Source organism: Panulirus ornatus, chromosome 34, assembly GCF_036320965.1.
Source record: "Panulirus ornatus isolate Po-2019 chromosome 34, ASM3632096v1, whole genome shotgun sequence".
NCBI lineage: Eukaryota > Metazoa > Arthropoda > Malacostraca > Decapoda > Palinuridae > Panulirus > Panulirus ornatus.
The window spans coordinates 1471363-1491736 of record NC_092257.1 but is presented as its reverse complement, the minus strand read 5'-3'; the positions used below and the strand labels follow the sequence as shown (position 1 = coordinate 1491736).

Here is a 20374-nt window from a genome sequence, read left to right as displayed (position 1 = left end):
ATGTGAGAAGGAGATGGAGTGAGTATTTTGAAGGTTTGTTGAATGTGTTTGATGATAGAGTGGCAGATATAGGGTGTTTTGGTCGAGGTGGTGTGCAAAGTGAGAGGGTTAGGGAAAATGATTTGGTAAACAGAGAAGAGGTAGTGAAAGCTTTGCAGAAGATGAAAGCCGGCAAGGCAGCAGGTTTGGATGGTATTGCAGTGGAATTTATTAAAAAAGGGGGTGACTGTATTGTTGAGTGGTTGGTAAGGTTATTTAATGTATGTATGACTCATGGTGAGGTGCCTCAGGATTGGCGGAATGCGTGCATAGTGCCATTGTACAAAGGCAAAGGGGATAAGAGTGAGTGCTCAAATTACAGACGTATAAGTTTGTTGAGTATTCCTGGTAAATTATATGGGAGGGTGTTGATTGAGAGGGTGAAGGCATGTACAGAGCATCAGATTGGGGAAGAGCAGTGTGGTTTCAGAAGTGGTAGAGGATGTGTGGATCAGGTGTTTGCTTTGAAGAATGTATGTGAGAAATACTTAGAAAAGCAAATGGATTTGTATGTAGCATTTATGGATCTGGAGAAGGCATATGATAGAGTTGATAGAGATGCTCTGTGGAAGGTATTAAGAATATATGGTGTGGGAGGAAAGTTGTTAGAAGCAGTGAAAAGTTTTATCGAGGATGTAAGGCATGTGTACGTGTAGGAAGAGAGGAAAGTGATTGGTTCTCAGTGAATGTGGGTTTGCGGCAGGGGTGTGTGATGTCTCCATGGTTGTTTAATTTGTTTATGGATGGGGTTGTTAGGGAGGTAAATGCAAGAGTTTTGGAAAGAGGGGCAAGTATGAAGTCTGTTGGGGATGAGAGAGCTTGGGAAGTGAGTCAGTTGTTGTTCGCTGATGATACAGCGCTGGTGGCTGATTCATGTGAGAAACTGCAGAAGCTGGTGACTGAGTTTGGTAAAGTGTATGGAAGAAGAAAGTTAAGAGTAAATGTGAATAAGAGCAAGGTTATTAGGTACAGTAGGGTTGAGGGTCAAGTCAATTGGGAGGTGAGTTTGAATGGAGAAAAACTGGAGGAAGTGAAGTGTCTTAGATATCTGGGAGTGGATCTGGCGGCGGATGGAACCATGGAAGCGGAAGTGGATCATAGGGTGGGGGAGGGGGCGAAAATTCTGGGGGCCTTGAAGAATGTGTGGAAGTCGAGAACATTATCTCGGAAAGCAAAAATGGGTATGTTTGAAGGAATAGTGGTTCCAACAATGTTGTATGGTTGCGAGGCGAGGGCTATGGATAGAGTTGCGCGCAGGAGGATGGATGTGCTGGAAATGAGATGTTTGAGGACAATGTGTGGTGTGAGGTGGTTTGATCGAGTGAGTAACGTAAGGGTAAGAGAGATGTGTGGAAATAAAAAGAGCGTGGTTGAGAGAGCAGAAGAGGGTGTTTTGAAGTGGTTTGGGCACATGGAGAGAATGAGTGAGGAAAGATTGACCAAGAGGATATATGTGTCGGAGGTGGAGGGAACGAGGAGAAGAGGGAGACCAAATTGGAGGTGGAAAGATGGAGTGAAAAAGATTTTGTGTGATCGGGGCCTGAATATGCAGGAGGGTGAAAGGAGGGCAAGGAATAGAGTGAATTGGAGCGATGTGGTATACCGGGGTTGACGTGCTGTCAGTGGATTGAATCAAGGCATGTGAAGCGTCTGGGGTAAACCATGGAAAGCTGTGTAGGTATGTATATTTGCGTGTGTGGATGTATGTATATACATGTGTATGGGGGGGGGGGTTTGGGCCATTTCTTTCGTCTGTTTCCTTGCGCTACCTCGCAAACGCGGGAGACAGCGACAAAGTATAATAAATATAAAAAAAATATTATGAATATCTATATTATTGTGTATGAGCTTTTATTACTTTGGTGTAAATGGTTTACATGAATGGCATGTTTCTCTTTATATATATATATATATATATATATTTTTTTTTTTTTTTTTTTTTCAAACTATTCGCCATTTCCCGCGTTAGCGAGGTAGCGTTAAGAACAGAGAGCTGGGCCATTGAGGGAATATCCTCACCTGGCCCCCTTCTCTGTTCCTTCTTTTGGAAAATTAAAAAAATTGAGAGGGGAGGATTTCCAGCCCCCCGCTCCCTTCCCTTTTAGTCGCCTTCTACGACACGCAGGGAATACGTGGGAAGTATTCTTTCTCCCCTATCCCCAGGGAATATATATATATATATACATATATATATATATATTTATTGTGTATCCCTGGGGATAGGGGATTAAGAATACTTCCCACGTATTCCCTGCGTGTCGCAGAAGGCGACTAAAAGGGGAGGGAGTGGGGGGCTGGAAAGCCTCCCCTCTCTTTTTTTTTTTTTTTTTTCTTAATTTTCCAAAAGAAGGAACAGAGGGGGGCCAGGTGAGGATATTCCAAAAAAGTCCCAGTCCTCTGTTCTTAACGCTACCTCGCTAACGCGGGAAATGGCGAATAGTTAAAAAAAAAAAAACAAAAAAACTTATATCTCAATGGAAAAATTAAGAGATTTAGATATAACAAGATAAAATCAAAATCTGAAGTACAAAACAAGTGATACAAAATGGTTCTTAGTTTCTTCCCTATCAACATTGTTGACCTTCATGTTTCTGTCCTGTTTCTAACATTTTCCTCCTTTTCATACTCTATTTTCTTTTTTCAACAGATACCTAATAGCACTCATATGGTGACAACTGATCATTACCTTCCTTCACTTTTTTTGATCCACTCCATCTGCTTGATCTGCATCTCTGCTTCTCACAAGTGCCTCTTTATACTCTGATTTGGACAGAATTTCCCTGAAGGGCAGTCACAACCCAAGTCTAATGACACTTAAATCCAATTTCTTCCTATTTCTTTCTAAACCTCTTAATACTTTCTTACTTTCTATATTCTTTATATCACAGAAAGACCTGTTCAGATGTCATAAATTCTTCTCCACTAAACAAGTGCTCCATTTATATGTATGGATGACTTCCTCAAATGGAAATCCGCAAAGCAATCTAACTTATGAACACACTTAAACTGACCTCAAAACTTGACCCAGTTACCCTATCCCTCAATGTTGGTTCACTTTCCATCTTCTACAAATTCTACTTCAATCTCTGCTCCAAATAAGTGGCTAGTTATATGCCCCCAGTAATACTCAACAAGCCACTAAATCACATGACCATTCTAAGGCTACCAGCAACTCCACTGTGAGCCATTGTGACATCTGCTGCTCTCCCTGCATGGTTAAGATCCAAAACTCTTTACCTTTTCATGTCTTCCTTAACAGTTATGAACTCCTTTTTTTTTTTTTTTTTCCTTAAGAAGGGCAGGTTTTCCTCTTCCTGCAAAACTCTTGGATTATTCCTTCTCTTCTCTCTCTAGTTTTCAGCCCTCCTTTATATATCATTTAGGTCTGGCTTTGAAGAAGACTTTTGTCCATGACCAGAGTCTACGATAAATAAAGTTCAGCATAGATGAATTAAGAAACCATGATACAGAACAATAAAGAACAATAAAGAACTATGGCAAAAAATACAATACCAGATAAAAATAAAACATAAATGACAGAAGATAGTAGGTAGTAGTTGGTAGGCAGCCAACGACCAGGGAGGTATATTACTAGTACTACATACTTGGATACTGGGAGAGTCACTGATGGCTGTGTAGCAAGCCAGCACCTCAGTGGTTGTCAAGTTGCACTCCTTGGATACTGGGAGAGTCAGTGATGGCTGTGTAGCAAGCCAGCACCTCAGTGGTTGTCAAGTTGCACTCCTCTGACCCAGGTATCTGTCTTTTCTTTCTGCCTCACCCACACATGAACTACTGGCATTCAGTCCACGAACATAAAATCTCTCCTTGTCATACATAACACCTGACAACAATTAACTCACACAGTTCATTCTTTGTAACTCTAGATTTTCCTGCGGTGAGCACTATGCGCTATCCCTACCTTTTGGCAAAATGGCAGAAGCAGTAGGTAGAGGAAGGAAAGAACATTTAAGCAGGAGTATTAGGTAGATACATTACACAGAAGTAGTAGGTAGGAGCATTAGGTAGACTCAATAGGTAGAAGTAGTCAGTAGGAACATTAGGTGGGAGCCTCTACATACACTGTGCTACAGTTATCCTCTGCCAGTGGCCTGTTAAGGGTGAGGCACTGGAGTACAATAGGTATGGAGACTCTATTGTCATGGCAACCCCCTTGAGGGAGTTTCAGTTGGAACATACATCAGAGATATATAGATAGATAGATAGACCTAGAAGGTACAACAATGATGAACTGAAAAAAATTGATGGAAAACATAAGAAGGATAAAAAAGACAGAAAGAGTACAATATAGAACATTACCATGATAGAAAACAGACAAGGATGAGAGTAAAAATAAATACTGACTTTACATAATGAACATTACCAATTATTTAGAAGATACACTGATGAAGTATGTATCATCATACATAACTACAGGACCCTTTTATAGCTCATGCAGCTTCGAGCCTGTGCTACAATTGGAAGCATGGAAGAGATGGATTCCTTTAGATTGAGAAGTTCCTGGAGGAGACTGTACTCTCTTTTATCAACTGACAATGGTACAGCCTTGCTAAAAGTGAATTTTCTCTTATGCTGTGACCACAAGCAAACACCAAGTCTACAATGCTATGGTATAAACAAAGAGAAAAATGATACTGTGGTACAAAAGAGGAGGTAGAACAGTGATGATGCATTTGATACCTGGGATCCAGTGATGACAACAGGCTTGCCTAGGTTCTCCAGCATGAAAGACAGGGCTGAGGCAGTATAGGCCAGTGTATCAGTTCCATGAAGTACTACAAAGCCATCAAACATCTCATACACACCCTGAGAGAGATTTGTTACTTTTCAATTTGGCATGGTGAAGGGTCAAACAGTCAAACATAGAGTTTTATGTATGGTTACTTTATATTACTATAACCATTTTATAATATGAATAAGAACTGCACACTACCTTATATGTTTTTTCTATAATAAGAGAGTTCCAAGATATAATATTTCAATTATACTAAGGAATATAAACAATTACATTCTAATCACAGGCAGATTCATGGCAAGAACATCAACAGCGCGTTTTAATATAGTGCACTCCACCTCAATGACTTAATAAAAAAAGTTTTCTAAATGCCTGGGAAAACACCTCTCAAGATTCAACAAACATTTTTCTGGACATGGCATGGAACACTAATAGAAGATTCAAGATGGAAAAATTAGCTATTTCAGCAGAATTTGTGATTCTAGGAGACAGATGGAGCAACAGTGAAGCAAACATGAGTGATGACAAAAATGTGTCGTGATAAAGGGTAGGTCAGAGTGTCAGAGTAGGCCCAATGAGGCAACTTCAAGTTGTTTGGTCTTGATGACAAGTTAGTAAGGAAGGCATACAGGAGTGAGGCAGAAGAAAATAAAGAAGGCATCTACATCCCTGGAAGAGAATGGTGAGGGAGCCCACTGAGAAGTGGATGACAGAAGGTGCGAGAGGACAGACAATGGTGTATGCTACGGTGTGTTTCGACTTTTCTGTACTGGCCGACCACCTAGTGAGGAGTTCTCTTAATGTATGTAGCACTGAAGATATACACTGATTTTTGTACAATATGTCTATGATTGATTTGACTTTATTAGGAGCCTAACCTTAATGTCTTCCCCAGTACAGTATTACATGTGTGAACAAAGTAAAAGCTTTCCCAGGATATGTAATGCACATCAACATATATAAAAGAGAAGGTACAACTGACCCGGATGTCCTTTGCAATTCGGATCCAGTCATCCATGGTCATGTTGGAAGAGTCAAGGAGAGGCTCATACTCGTAAACCCAGTATGCCACTCGATGTTTTTCCTTGCAGTCCCTAAAACAAAAAACTTGCAACTTTTATGGTATTTCAATAATAATGATAAATGATTACCGTTAGTGTTCTAAAGCTAAGGATAAGTTATAAATAGCACGGGTGCAAATCTCTATGGAACAGTGGTGTGCAAGTACACCTACTTTATAATATGAAGAGAAAATAGTTCAAAAATAGATGGTAAAAGAAAATGATAGTACTGTTACAGAACAGAATCATCAATTAATGGTAAAACTTAAATAACTACAGGTAAAAGGCCCAAAATATGAACCCACAAGAAGATGGTATGAAAAGATGCTGACCATAAGTGCAGTACACAGCAGAAACAAACAGTAAACAAATTAGAAAATCAGTTCAGAAAAAAAAAGATTATGCAAAATACAGGATATGGAGAAGTTTTTTCTTTTTTTTTTTGCTTTGTCGCTGTCTCTCATCAATTAATGGTAAAACTTAAATAACTACAGGTAAAAGGCCCAAAATATGAACCCACAAGAAGATGGTATGAAAAGATGCTGACCATAAGTGCAGTACACAGCAGAAACAAACAGTAAACAAATTAGAAAATCAGTTCAGAAAAAAAAAGATTATGCAAAATACAGGATATGGAGAAGTTTTTTCTTTTTTTTTTTGCTTTGTCGCTGTCTCCCGCGTTTGCGAGGTAGCGCAAGGAAACAGACGAAAGAAATGGCCCAACCCACCCCCATACACATGTATATACATACGTCCACACACGCAAATATACATACCTACACAGCTTTCCCCAGACGCTTCACATGCCCTGATTCAATCCACTGACAGCATGTCAACCCTGGTATACCACATCGATCCAATTCACTCTATTCCTTGCCCTCCTTTCACCCTCCTGCATGTTCAGGCCCCAATCACACAAAATCTTTTTCACTCCATCTTTCCACCTCCAATCTGGTCTCCCACTTCTCCTCGTTCCCTCCACCTCCGACACATATATCCTCTTGGTCAATCTTTCCTCACTCATTCTCTTCATGTGCCCAAACCATTTCAAAACACCCTCTTCTGCTCTCTCAACCATGCTCTTTTTATTTCCACACATCTCTCTTACCCTTACGTTACTTACTCGATCAAACCACCTCACACCACACATTGTCCTCAAACATCTCATTTCCTGCACATCCATCCTCCTGCGCACAGCTCTATCCATAGCCCACGCCTCGCAACCATACAACATTGTTGGAACCACTATTCCTTCAAACATACCCATTTTTGCTCTCTGAGATAATGTTCTCGACTTCCACACATTCTTCAAGGCTCCCAGGATTTTTGCCCCCTCCCCCACCCTATGATCCACTTCCGCTTTCATGGTTCCATCTGCTGCCAGATCCACTCCCAGATGTCTAAAACACTTTACTTCCTCCAGTTTTTCTCCATTCAAACTTACCTCCCAATTAACTTGACCCTCAACCCTACTGTACCTAATTACCTTGCTCTTATTCACATTTACTCTTAACTTTCTTCTTTCACACACTTTACCAAACTCAGTCACCAGCTTCTGCAGTTTCTCACATGAATCAGCCACCAGCGCTGTATCATCAGCGAACAACAACTGACTCACTTCCCAAGCTCTCTCATCCCAAACAGACTTCATACTTGCCCCTCTTTCCAAAACTCTTGCATTCACCTCCCTAACAACCCCATCCATAAACAAATTAAACAACCATGGAGACATCACATACCCCTGCCGCAAACCTACATTCACTGAGAACCAATCACTTTCCTCTCTTCCTACACGTACACATGCCTTACATCCTCGATAAAAACTTGTCACTGCTTCTAACAACTTGCCTCCCACACCATATATTCTTAATACCTTCCACAGAGCATCTCTATCAACTCTATCATATGCCTTCTCCAGATCCATAAATGCTACATACAAATCCATTTGCTTTTCTAAGTATTTCTCACATACATTCTTCAAAGCAGACACCTGATCCACACATCCTCTACCACTTCTGAAACCACACTGCTCTTCCCCAATCTGATGCTCTGTACATGCCTTCACCCTCTCAATCAATACCCTCCCATATAATTTACCAGGAAAATACTACATAACAGATGAAGCAAGTAGTAGTAGCAGTTGGTAGGCAGCCAATGACCAGGTAGGTACATTACCAGTACTACCTGCCTGGGTTGACCCAGGTAGCTCTTTTCTTTGTTTCACCCACGTGTGGATAAACATACAACCTCTCCTTGTCATACATAACTCCTGACAACACTCAACTCACTTTAGATTTTACTGTGGTGACCATTATGTGCTTGCCTTGCCTTTTGACAAAATGGTAGGAGTAGCAGATAGAAATAGTAGGTAGGAGCAACAGGCAGACACATTAGGTAGAAGTGGTAGGAAGGAACATTTAGTCAGGAGCATTAGGTAGTAGTAGTCAGTTGGAACATTAAGTAGGAGCCTCTGCAAACACTGTGCTAGACTTGCCCTCTGCCACTGACCTGCTTATGGTGAGGCATCAAAGGCTAAGAAGCAGCAGTGGAGGTCACTAGTTATGATGACTCTATCTCTCCCCCCACCCTCCCGAGGGAGTTCCAAGTAGGAACATGCATCAAAGATATAGATAGACAAGCAGATAGTACAACTAATAATTGAGAGATGAAACTTCAGACAATCGTTGAAATTCTACGGTGATTGAAGGTGAAACCAAGAGATTCTGCAAGAGAGGAACAAATAAGAGAAAAGAAAGACTAGAAGATATATCACAAAAAGTTAGTACACAATAAAAAGATAAAGTATTAAGAAAATACAAAAATATGGGTCAAAACACAAGAAAAAATATCACAGACAAGATATAATAACGAAAAGGTTATATCTTACTATGAGACAAAACGCTGAACCGAAATAATGTAGTTTCATAATAATGAAGCAAGTACTAAGCATTCTATGATATAGAAAGAAAGAAGAAAAAAGTCTTGCATATTGAAATGCAAGACATTAACACATGGAATAACACCTGAAATACTGAGGTAAAGAGGGATTTTTTTAATATTCCTTTGTATTTTTACAACCTTAGTATACAACACTGGCAAGAAACAAACACAACACAGGGGCAGGAGGGGCTTCATATGTATAATTTACTAGAACCTAAGATCAACAGCCTGATGCCCTAAAGATTATCCCATGGTTTACCTTGACTGCTTCATATGCCCTGGTTCTCCCCAGTGACAGCTCCTCGTCTCTCATGTAACTCATCCGTCTAATACATTCCATCGAATGTACGTCACTCACTCTCCTGAATGTTCAGGTCCCGATACCCTAAAAGCCTCCTTCACTCTATCCTCCTAGTCTGCTCTCGCTCCTTCCATTTTTGGCCCATACGTTATCTCAGTCAGGCTTTCTTCAATCATCTCCATGTGTCACAGTAGGACACCACTTGTCCTGAGGACTTGCTAGGGTACCACTTTGGGGGAAAGGATATACTAGAATATAAACGGGATCCACCGCATCTTAACATTACTTAGTATGTGCTAAACATTCTCTAGAAGACAACCAGGTACTAGGAAACGACTAGGTACAAAGACACTGACGGGAGGACAAGTGGCGAATTGGTTGAGCCGTTGAAGCGTTTATTGGCATAGTATTCGTCGTGCATGTGGGGAAAACGGCGGATGTTGGTCTCCAGCTCTCGAGGGATGGGCGCCAATCCTGCAGAAGAGAGAACGTGTACGTGACGAGAACGAACATCCTACCATCATCTAGTGAGAAAGTGAGGATTAACTATAAAAATAATCAACCAGTAACCCTGGGGTGAGTTCTGATGTTCATGCGAGAGGTGTTAACAGGACAACATAGTCATTATAAAAAGGCAGGAGTTGAACATGTGAGCACATCTGTACGATCCTTGAGCACGAAAGTATTTTCATTACGGAAACACCGTCAACATGCGTTCCAAATCTACGACGCTCGTAGAGGCAGGCGAAGGCAGATCCAAGCTTCGCCTCACTGTATTCGACTATTTTGTGGCATCTCTGGAGAGAATCGAGAGTCACAGCGTTTGGGTGAGGAGGGGGAAGACAAAGAGTCACTACCAATGAGTACGTACGGAGAGATTTTGCCCTACGGCAGGGCTGAAGAGAAGGCGTAGCCTGGCTTTACCACGGAATAAACAATGTCAGGTGTTGTCAGCTGCTCCGTGAGAGATGGCTAGTGTGGTTTGAGTGCCAGATATGAGAGAGACGAGACAGACAAGGAAATACAGGTAAGATATACCATACAGCATGGGTAGCGATGGGGTAGGCATATATGAATCGAGGGATATTACGGATATGAAAAGGATAATAAATGGAAGACATAAGGCGGCTTAGACCAAAGAGCTGAGGTAAAGAAAGTAGAAGTACCCCTTAGAGTGTAAGGCGAGTGGCATGAGGTCCCTTAGACTAGTGGGAGGTGGCGGGATGTTCAGCTGGCAGGTCAAAAGCGTAACGGCTAGCCAACAGCAGCAACAAGACACGAAAGCATGTTATCTATGTAAACTTGTAATTCATTGTTGCGTGTTTAACGAGAATATCACAGATTATGGATCGTTAGGTTGGTCAAGAAATTAAGTGTACGGAAGTTAATATTTACCAACACTAATAAGGAAAACTCATACAATATTCATTGGTAATTCTCTAAAGTTACTTTTTCCTTACTAACACAACTACTCTGTTGTGCCTTATTTTCTTACAATTACATGCAGAATTTTACTGCATTTTTTATTCTATTCTTCAATATTACACAGCAAGTGAAATCAGACGATGGTTACTGCTATGTAATCATACAACAAAAAAATTGGCGTTTGGCATCGCTTGTGACGTGTGAAGCTGTGAAGTGTTAGTCCTGCCAACACTCATGACTCGCCTGAGTATTCACATTGGAAGACAAAGGATGAAGCAAGGTCATGTGTAACGTTAAAAAAAATCTTAAAATCGTGCTAGGGATATAACATCAACGTGCCACCTCATTATGAGAGACGCCGAGGCTGGAAAACCTGTAAGGGCACGGATACAAACCTTCAGATCACTGATAACCTGGTATGTGCTCCAAGGTTCTGTTTCCCTAAGGCCATTTCATGCTTATGTATGTAGTGTTAGGTTGAAATCAAAATAATTTCCAAAATTCCGCATGTGAGTTTAAGAAGCAGATTTACTGGTGATACTTGATGGCATATCTATGATTTCGTTACTTCGAATGTTTAGAAACTCTTAACAATGTATGATTTTTTTTAAGGGGAAGAGATAACAAACTATATTAATAAACTAACCGGACAATAATTCTTAAGATAAAGATATTTGCGCTTTAGACTCGTAGCATGGAATATCATTACTTTTTCCCGCTTGGAACTTTATTTTCTGTTTTTTCCTCATGACCAGAGACATTTTTGGTCAATCTTTCCTCCTCCACAAAGCCACACTTTGCATCATCTCATCATTCTGTTCTGTAATATGCTTCTCGCAGCTCATGATCTTTGACCAGTGTACGAAGGTTCGTAAACGTAACTTGTGATCGAAACCTTCCAAACCTCGAGCAGGCAGACAGATGGACATCATCCAATCATAACACACGTTTAAATCCTCACAGTTAGTCACCGAAAAGAGTTAACGATTATTATGTTACCCACATTAATCGCTCAACTTCTACAGTAATTATTCACTACTCTTGATAAAGGTAAGTTTATCTAGATGCCTGTTTATGAATACTTGAATGAACCTTTATAGTCTTTTTTCTAGTGAGGTTAAGGTTTACACGCCGAAGGTGCTGGGACAGACGCAGTATGTATCCCAGAGGTGCTGGGACTGAGGCAGTATCTACATCAGAGATGCTCTGACAGAGGCAGTATGTATACCAAAGGTGCTGGGACAAAGGCTGAATACAGGAAAACGTTTGTAAAACTTACAGCGGTACAGAATGAGGCAGTGGGGATGGAATACAGAGGTACATACAGACGCGAGTCACAAACATACAGACAAATCACACACCCCAGACGCGTGACTCATCATAATGACTTATTTGTTCTGCAGGCAGTGGTGGTGGGTAGTGGCGGGCTCCTTACTGGCTGTGTTCCACTGGAGAGCGACGATAATGGCCCCTCAAGGCTTCCACGTCACCCAGGCGGTTGCAGATGTTCAAGGACCTCACAGCAACACGTCAGTAGAGAACGTAGAAGGCCAGGTCCCCGCGCTCCTACCGGACAACTGTGAATGCAAGTCACTGTTCACGGTGGGGGCGTGCGGGCTGGAGGCCGTGGCCGGTATGCGGCCCGGGGACGCGGCCTGGGCTTCAGCTGTGGCTTCACTGGGCAGGGCCCGCAAGCGCCAGGACGTGCTCATGATGCCCAGCTTGGCCACCCTGGCGCGGTACCTACCACAGGTGTTCAGGATAAACCTCACCAGCGGGCAGGAGGTCGAGGCTGACCTTAAAGTCAGTCGAGCCTCCACGACACTGCCCTTCCTGACGTGTAGAGTCCACCTGTACACCCCGGCTGAGGTCCTGGCGTGCACACGTCACTACCGTAGCCACAGGGCCGCCCCGCTGCGCATCGCATTCGTCGGTGACTCCCGCGTGCGGAACACGATGCAGCAAATGATCCGCAGTACAATGCACCGCCTGGGGTACCGCCTGGAAGGGGAGCACCAAGACCTGGACGCCACGCTCGCCTTCCTTGACAGCAAAACCAAGGCGAACGTGCCGGTGTTGGGCGAGGGGCTGGAGCTGCGACTCCACTGGTCGGCCTTCCTAGAGCAAGAGAGGAACGGGCAGGACGTGTCACGTCAGGGCGCTCGGGACTTGCTGGAGGCCTGGGCGTCGGGGTCGTCGGGTCCAAGGGATGGCCCCATCCCTGACATTGTCTACGTCACGTCTGGGTTCTGGGACACCTCCATGTCCCCAGAGGACGACGCCGTCAGTGACTTCCTCCACACGCTGCACGTGATGACGCCCATCCTACAGACGCTGGCTCGTCGCACGCGCGTGCTGTGGCACGTCCACGGCCCAATCAAGGCGTGGCTGGCCAGACGAGGAGTGCCCAACGCGGCCCTGGACATGATGAACCGGGCCTCGTGGGCGAGGCTAGACCGGGCCGGGGTGTGGCTGTGGGACTCACGGACCATCTTGACGCTGCGGCAGATGTCGGAGTGCCGGGCGCTCCACCTGGCGGGCCTCGTGCCCCTCCTGCCCGCCACCTGGGGCTGTCAAGACTTCCAGCACGCCGGCAGAGACGTCGAGGACGCTGCCGCCAACATGCTCTGGAACCTGGCCTGCAACGATGTCCTCGGCCTCGCTACCGATCACTGCTGTGCTACCTGATGCCACGTTACAACCTTCCCCCCCCCCCCCACCACCACCATCACCACCCACAACACACGTAGGGAGTAGTGCCAGACTGTGGGGAGATGTGACGCGTGTGTGGGGAGCAGAATGAGACTGTGGGGGAGGTACAGTTGTGGGAAAAAGTGGCACACTGGAAATGTTAGCAGTCGTGGTCAAGCCAAACGCATCGCCACTACATCTGGATAAATGAATGTTCACCACATCCTCTATAATGTTCACAACAAGTGCAGTTACTTAGAATCAGGTATTGACCTCATCAAGTGGATCTGAATCATATCGAGTACATTCAAAATTACTTGTACTTAGAATCATGTATCGTAGCTGATAAGTTCTGTTAGATTTAAGTGTACTTAACATCAGGTGTGCTGACTTAGAATTTAGAGTGGCTACAGTAAAGTGTATTATTACTTACTTCCTCTCTCGTTCCTGACCATACCGATGGTTCCCCCTGTGTACAGGACCAGGACACGAGACTCCTGCAACCACTCCACGTCCACCAGGGACTCGATCGACGCCTTGTGACCATACAGTATCTGTAATGACGCAACCTAGTTGGTCAGTACGTCTGTGCGTGTTGGGGTGGTGGAGTAAGGGGTTACCAGATTAAGGAACTGGATTTACTAGGTAATAAACAGGGGTGGAATAAGGAGGTACTACGTGTGAGGGTGGAGTAACGGAGGTACCACATGTAAGGGTGGAGTAACGGGGTACCACATGTGGAAATGGAGTAACAAGGGGGAGGGGGTGGGATGCATGGTAAAAAGGTGGTAAACACGATGGATCATCCCAGTTGGACGAGAAGAACGTGTGCGGACTGTATGATCAGGCGGAGGCAAGGAACTGGCTGGGATGTGAGGTTTGTAGAGGGAGAGGAGTACGTGGTGTGAGGGATGGATGGGAGGGAGGTAAGAGCTGTTGTGAGGGAGGGAGCCACAAGGCAAGCCACTGCTCCTAGCGAGACCCAAGAGATGTTTAGGAAGAACTGTTACACGGCCATGGCCTCGCCTACTGCTTCCCTCCAACCACCCAACTCTTCCTCTACCCTGCTTCCCCAAGATCACAGAATTCAGCGGTTTGTCTGAATGTTCTTGAGGGCGCTAAAAAGGTCTTATCAAACTAAAAAAAAACAAAACAAAAGCATATATTACTGGCCACTTCCCCATTATTGGTTAAGAAGGCCAGATCCGGAATGTCTGTACTTTCTAGTCTTCTTATAATGTTAACTCGTTCAGAACAATGGAACGACCCATTAAAGGTCACGCCATCATAAACAAAGGGTCACATCATCGTATCCAAAAGTTCTACTTCAAATCCTACCCCTTCAAACACAACAGTATCTCGGTCCTACAATTATAAAGCCTCACATATTCTTAAATTATAAAAACAACGATCACATAGCTAACCACACCTGCATACCTGATGTGGTAGTATATACCGACATTAATCCATTAACCAGTCACAATACTGTCCTTTAATCAGCTTATCTAATCTTACACTGCAGGTTTATGATCGTGTTTACTGTCGAAATTCCTTTAAATTCTTTTGTCCTTTATCCATACAGCATTTGCAATCACATAACTAACTTCACCAACCATTAAAATCCTTATTAACAAAGTCTGTAACAATGTCGAGTGATTACTACATCTTATGTAAATCCAACACCACTCTCATTCCTACAAAAATTTTTCTAGGCGAAGCTCATTCCAATCTCCTATCTCTTACATAATTTTCACCATTTCCTAAAGCTGTGATATTTTCATTTACAAGAAAATTCAACTGCAATTCTACAGTCTCCACTCTGCATAAATCAGTTTAAGTATGAGAATCCCCATTCGCCATTATATTAAACTTCGAAGTTACTCCAAGTTTATTTTTTATAAGAGAGAACGGAAGTGATCTCATAATAACTCGTAAAATGTATTCTGATTACGTTACTTCAATATCCACCATACTGAAAAAGTTATCAATCACCATCAGTGTATACTGCACTAGTAGGCTTATTGATCTGATTTGCGCTGGTATACTCGGCAAACTCATTTGTGCACCCCATGGTCTCATCATGCAAACAGGAACGAAAAAAGGGTCCTTGTTAGACCCCAGTGGGCTAATATCACTGGTTATATATATATATATATATATATATATATATATATATATATATATATATATATATATATATATATATATATATTCTTTCATATAAGATCTTAAGTTTTACAGACTAGATACGAAAAGTGGAAACAAAATTTCAAGTATCTTGTTATTAATAATATGGGATAATTCATGCAAGATTTCAGACATATCCCTTACACTATCACATTCTAAAACACAGTGTCTAGTGTGTCCAATTCTTTGGCCACAAGCTTTACAGTTCACATGATTAACATTTCCAGATAGGCCAAAGCGCCAATAGTACCCACGTCTATCCTGGCCTTACCTAAAGATAGCCTTAGTAACATCATTTCAGTTCAAATATACTTCAACAAAGCGATCACTTACTTTAGGCACAGACGTGGGGTCCACCACGGGCACGTCATAGCTGGCACTGATCTCATCCAGCGACGAAGTGGAGGAAATTGTCCGGATCATTGGTGTAGCTTCACTTAACAGCCAACGACTGAGTGGAGGCTCCTGGTGACCCGGGAGAGCACGAAATGCGTCAGGAAGTAGTCAGGAAGGTCAGCTTGAGGTCACTCGGCTCCTAATTTTCACTCTGATTCATACTGTTCCAAGCCGTTCGTACTCTTTTAGTTGCCTCTCCTTGGACAGGGTTCTCATGCGGTGGAAAAGGTCGCCCAGCTGTCTGTATTCTTGGCTGTTGTGTATTAAAAAAACTGGTCAGAAATTCTTTCCATACATCTAAAACACAATGTTCATATCCTTAGTAATGCATATGCTTAAAACTGCGTCACTGACGAGTAAGGTATGGATCGATAAGCAAGCCTTGCTGGAGTTATCTTAGGGTTTTTAGAGCTAATGACACAAATGCTGTCAAGAGAGACATTTCCGTTGTACTGTGCTCGATCCCGTATATCAAACACTGGGTGCAACGTCTACATTCACAGGAACGGTTATGATTCTAACAATCACAGTTGTTTTCTGGGACCCAGATGAAGCTACGCCCGTCATGTAAATTCAAGCTATAAAGGTTCATTTATGTTTCTAGATACTGTACGCTGCGACATGCGAGTAATGAAAGGTTAGAACCAGAAATCGTTACACAGTGTGTGTGTGTGTGTGTGTGTGTGTGTGTGTGTGCACTGATTTGCCTCGCCCCACATAGGTCGTAAGATTGACACAAATTTGATAACATCTAACGATATCATAACTACGATGAATAATTTTTACATATTTTTACATATCACTTCATTCCACCATAGTTTTTATACAAATGCATTCGTTTTATTTTCTCTCATTTGTGCAATATACATATCACCTCTGACGATCTTACACAAACGATGAATTATGAGAAATTTCAGTACTCCATGGAAGACGCATTTCTTTACGTAACTTACTAATGCAATCAAACCTACTGATTAAACTTACAAGGACTGAGCAAGGATATTGTGTCATGTTGTGCTGGGTTGATATATATATATATATATATATATATATCTTTTCTTTCTTTCATACTATTCGCCATTTCCCGCATTAGCGAGGTAGCGTTAAGAACAGAGGACTGGGCCTTAGAGGGAATATCCTCACCTGGCCCCCTTCTCTGTTCCTTCTTTTGGAAAATTAAAAAAAAAAAAAAAAACGAGAGGGGAGGATTTCCAGCCACCCGCTCCCTCCCCTTTTAGTCGCCTTCTACGACACGCAGGGAATACGTGGGAAGTATTCTTTCTCCCCTATCCCCAGGGATAAAATTATGTTTTATTATGTTTTATTATGTATATATATATATATATATATATATATATATATATATATATATATATATATATATATATATAATTAGGAAAATGAAAGATGATATATTCCCAAGTGCACCGTCTTGTCTTAGCTACGTCTCTTCCTTGTATATCAAATGACTGTTCTATATTCTATCTCATTCTTGTATCACCCCTGACGATGTAATCATTACACTCAAGTGCACTTGGGAACTTTTCCTTTCTTTTTCCTGTTTTTTATATTAGATTACGTGCATCACTGAGATCTCTTGCAATATCTATCTATCTATCTATCTATCTATCTATCTATATATATATATATATATATATATATATATATATATATATATATATATATATATTTTTTTTTTTTTTTTTTATACTTTGTCGCTGTCTCCCGCGTTTGCGAGGTAGCGCAAGGAAACAGACGAAAGAAATGGCCCAACCCCCCCCCATACACATGCACATACACACGTCCACACACGCAAATATACATACCTACACAGCTTTCCATGGTTTACCCCAGACGCTTCACATGCCTTGATTCAATCCACTGACAGCACGTCAACCCCTGTATACCACATCGCTCCAATTCACTCTATTCCTTGCACGCCTTTCACCCTCCTGCATGTTCAGGCCCCGATCACACATAATCTTTTTCACTCCATCTTTCCACCTCCAATTTGGTCTCCCTCTTCTCCTCGTTCCCTCCACCTCCGACACATATATCCTCTTGGTCAATCTTTCCTCACTCATTCTCTCCATGTGCCCTAACCATTTCAAAACACCCTCTTCTGCTCTCTCAACCACGCTCTTTTTATTTCCACACATCTCTCTTACCCTTACGTTACTTACTCGATCAAACCACCTCACACCACACATTGTCCTCAAACATCTCATTTCCAGCACATCCATCCTCCTGCGCACAACTCTATCCATAGCCCACGCCTCGCAACCATACAACATTGTTGGAACCACTATTCCTTCAAACATACCCATTTTTGCTTTCCGAGATAATGTTCTCGACTTCCACACATTTTTCAAGGCTCCCAAAATTTTCGCCCCCTCCCCCACCCTATGATCCACTTCCGCTTCCATGGTTCCATCCGCTGCCAGATCCACTCCCAGATATCTAAAACACTTCACTTCCTCCAGTTTTTCTCCATTCAAACTCACCTCCCAATTGACTTGACCCTCAACCCTACTGTACCTAATAACCTTGCTCTTATTCACATTTACTCTTAACTTTCTTCTTCCACACACTTTACCAAACTCAGTCACCAGCTTCTGCAGTTTCTCACATGAATCAGCCGCCAGCGCTGTATCATCAGCGAACAACAACTGACTCACTTCCCAAGCTCTCTCATCCCCAACAGACTTCATACTTGCCCCTCTTTCCAGGACTCTTGCATTTACCTCCCTAACAACCCCATCCATAAACAAATTAAACAACCATGGAGACATCACACACCCCTGCCGCAAACCTACATTTATATATATATATATATTTCTTTTCTTTCATACTATTCGCCATTTCCCGCGTTAAGAACAGAGGACTGGGCCTTTGAGGGAATATCCTCACCTGGCCCCCTTCTCTGTTCCTTCTTTTGGAAAATTGAAAAAAAAAAAAAAAAAAACGAGAGGGGAGGATTTCCAGCCCCCCGCTCCCTCCCCTTTTAGTCGCCTTCTACGACACGCAGGGAATACGTGGGAAGTATTCTTTCTCCCCTATCCCCAGGGATATATATATATATATATATATATATATATATATATATATATATGATTGAGAGGGTGAAGGCATGTACAGAGCATCAGATTGGGGAAGAGCAGTGTGGTTTCAGAAGTGGTAGAGGATGTGTGGATCAGGTGTTTGCTTTGAAGAATGTATGTAAGAAATACTTAGAAAAGCAAATGGATTTGTATGTAGCATTTATGGATCTGGAGAAGGCATATGATAGAGTTGATAGAGATGCTTTGTGGAAGGTATTAAGAATATATGGTGTGGGAGGAAAGTTGTTAGAAGCAGTGAAAAGTTTTTATCGAGGATGTAAGGCATGTGTACGTGTAGGAAGAGAGGAAAGTGATTGGTTCTCAGTGAATGTAGGTTTGCGGCAGGGGTGTGTGATGTCTCCATGGTTGTTTAATTTGTTTATGGATGGGGTTGTTAGGGAGGTAAATGCAAGAGTTTTGGAAAGAGGGGCAAGTATGAAGTCTGTTGGGGTTGAGAGAGCTTGGGAAGTGAGTCAGTTGTTGTTCGCTGATGATACAGCGCTGGTGGCTGATTCATGTGAGAAACTGCAGAAGCTGGTGACTGAGTTTGGAAAAGTGTGTGGAAGAAGAAAGTTAAGAGTAAATGTGAATAAGAGCAAGGTTATTAGGTACAGTAGGGTTGAGGGTCAAGTCAATTGGGAGGTGAGTTTGAATGGAGAAAAACTGGAGGAAGTGAAGTGTTTTAGATATCTGGGAGTGGATCTGGCAGCGGATGGAACCATGGAAGCGGAAGTGGATCATAGGGTGGGGGAGGGGGCGAAAATCCTGGGGGCCTTGAAGAATGTGTAGAAGTCGAGAACATTACCTCGGAAAGCAAAAATGGGTATGTTTGAAGGAATAGTGGTTCCAACTATGTTGTATGGTTGCGAGGCGTGGGCTATGGATAGAGTTGTGCGCAGGAGGATGGATGTGCTGGAAATGAGATGTTTGAGGACAATGTGTGGTGTGAGGTGGTTTGATCGAGTGAGTAACGTAAGGGTAAGAGAGATGTGTGGAAATAAAAAGAGCGTGGTTGAGAGAGCAGAAGAGGGTGTTTTGAAGTGGTTTGGGCTCATGGAGAGGATGAGTGAGGAAAGATTGACCAAGAGGATATATGTGTCGGAGGTGGAGGGAACAAGGAGAAGAGGGAGACCAAATTGGAGGTGGAAAGATGGAGTGAAAAAGATTTTGTGTGATCGGGGCCTGAACATGCAGGAGGGTGAAAGGAGGGCAAGGAATAGAGTGAATTGGAGCTATGTGGTATACCGGGGTTGACGTGCTGTCAGTGGATTGAATCAAAGCATGTGAAGCGTCTGGGGTAAACCATGGAAAGCTGTGTAGGTATGTATATTTGCGTGTGTGGACGTATGTATATACATGTGTATGGGGGGGGGGTTTGGGCCATTTCTTTCGTCTGTTTCCTTGCGCTACCTCGCAAACGCGGGAGACAGCGACAAAGTATAATAAAAATAATAAATATATATATATATATATATAT

The 20374-nt window shown here is 42.6% G+C and overlaps 2 protein-coding genes across 8 annotated transcripts in view; one reads left to right on the top strand and one right to left on the bottom strand.

Annotated features, from left to right (window-relative positions):
* Positions 1-20374, bottom strand: part of LOC139759747 (L-asparaginase 1-like) — a 96507-nt gene that overhangs the window by 60897 nt on the left and 15236 nt on the right. For all 6 annotated transcript variants that reach the window (XM_071682183.1, XM_071682178.1, XM_071682182.1 and 3 more), the window contains exons 2-6: positions 15734-16049; positions 13647-13767; positions 9454-9571; positions 5778-5889; positions 4741-4866 (exon numbers count right to left, since the gene is read on the bottom strand). In XM_071682183.1, the coding sequence (XP_071538284.1) occupies positions 4741-4866; positions 5778-5889; positions 9454-9571; positions 13647-13767; positions 15734-15823 (567 nt within the window). In that variant the 5' untranslated portion in view covers positions 15824-16049. The remainder of the gene's footprint in view (positions 1-4740; positions 4867-5777; positions 5890-9453; positions 9572-13646; positions 13768-15733; positions 16050-20374) is intronic.
* Positions 9612-13630, top strand: LOC139759749 (uncharacterized). Of its 2 annotated transcripts, none has more exons than XM_071682185.1 (2): positions 9612-10938; positions 11926-13630. In XM_071682185.1, exons 1-2 carry the CDS (start codon positions 10871-10873, stop codon positions 13208-13210), a joined length of 1353 nt encoding a protein of 450 aa, XP_071538286.1. In that variant the 5' UTR covers positions 9612-10870; the 3' UTR covers positions 13211-13630. The 2 variants fall into 2 exon arrangements, with proteins under 2 accessions (XP_071538286.1, XP_071538287.1); XM_071682186.1 differs by lacking the exon at positions 9612-10938 and adding an exon at positions 11327-11572.

Bases quoted from the DNA above. Each gene is read 5' to 3' on its own strand.
- LOC139759749 (XM_071682185.1), top strand. From the start codon at position 10,871: ATGAGAGACGCCGAGGCTGGAAAACCTGTAAGGGCACGGATACAAACC. The intron at 10,939-11,925 runs GTATGTGCTCCA...TTTGTTCTGCAG, and splicing joins TTCAGATCACTGATAACCTG to GCAGTGGTGGTGGGTAGTGG.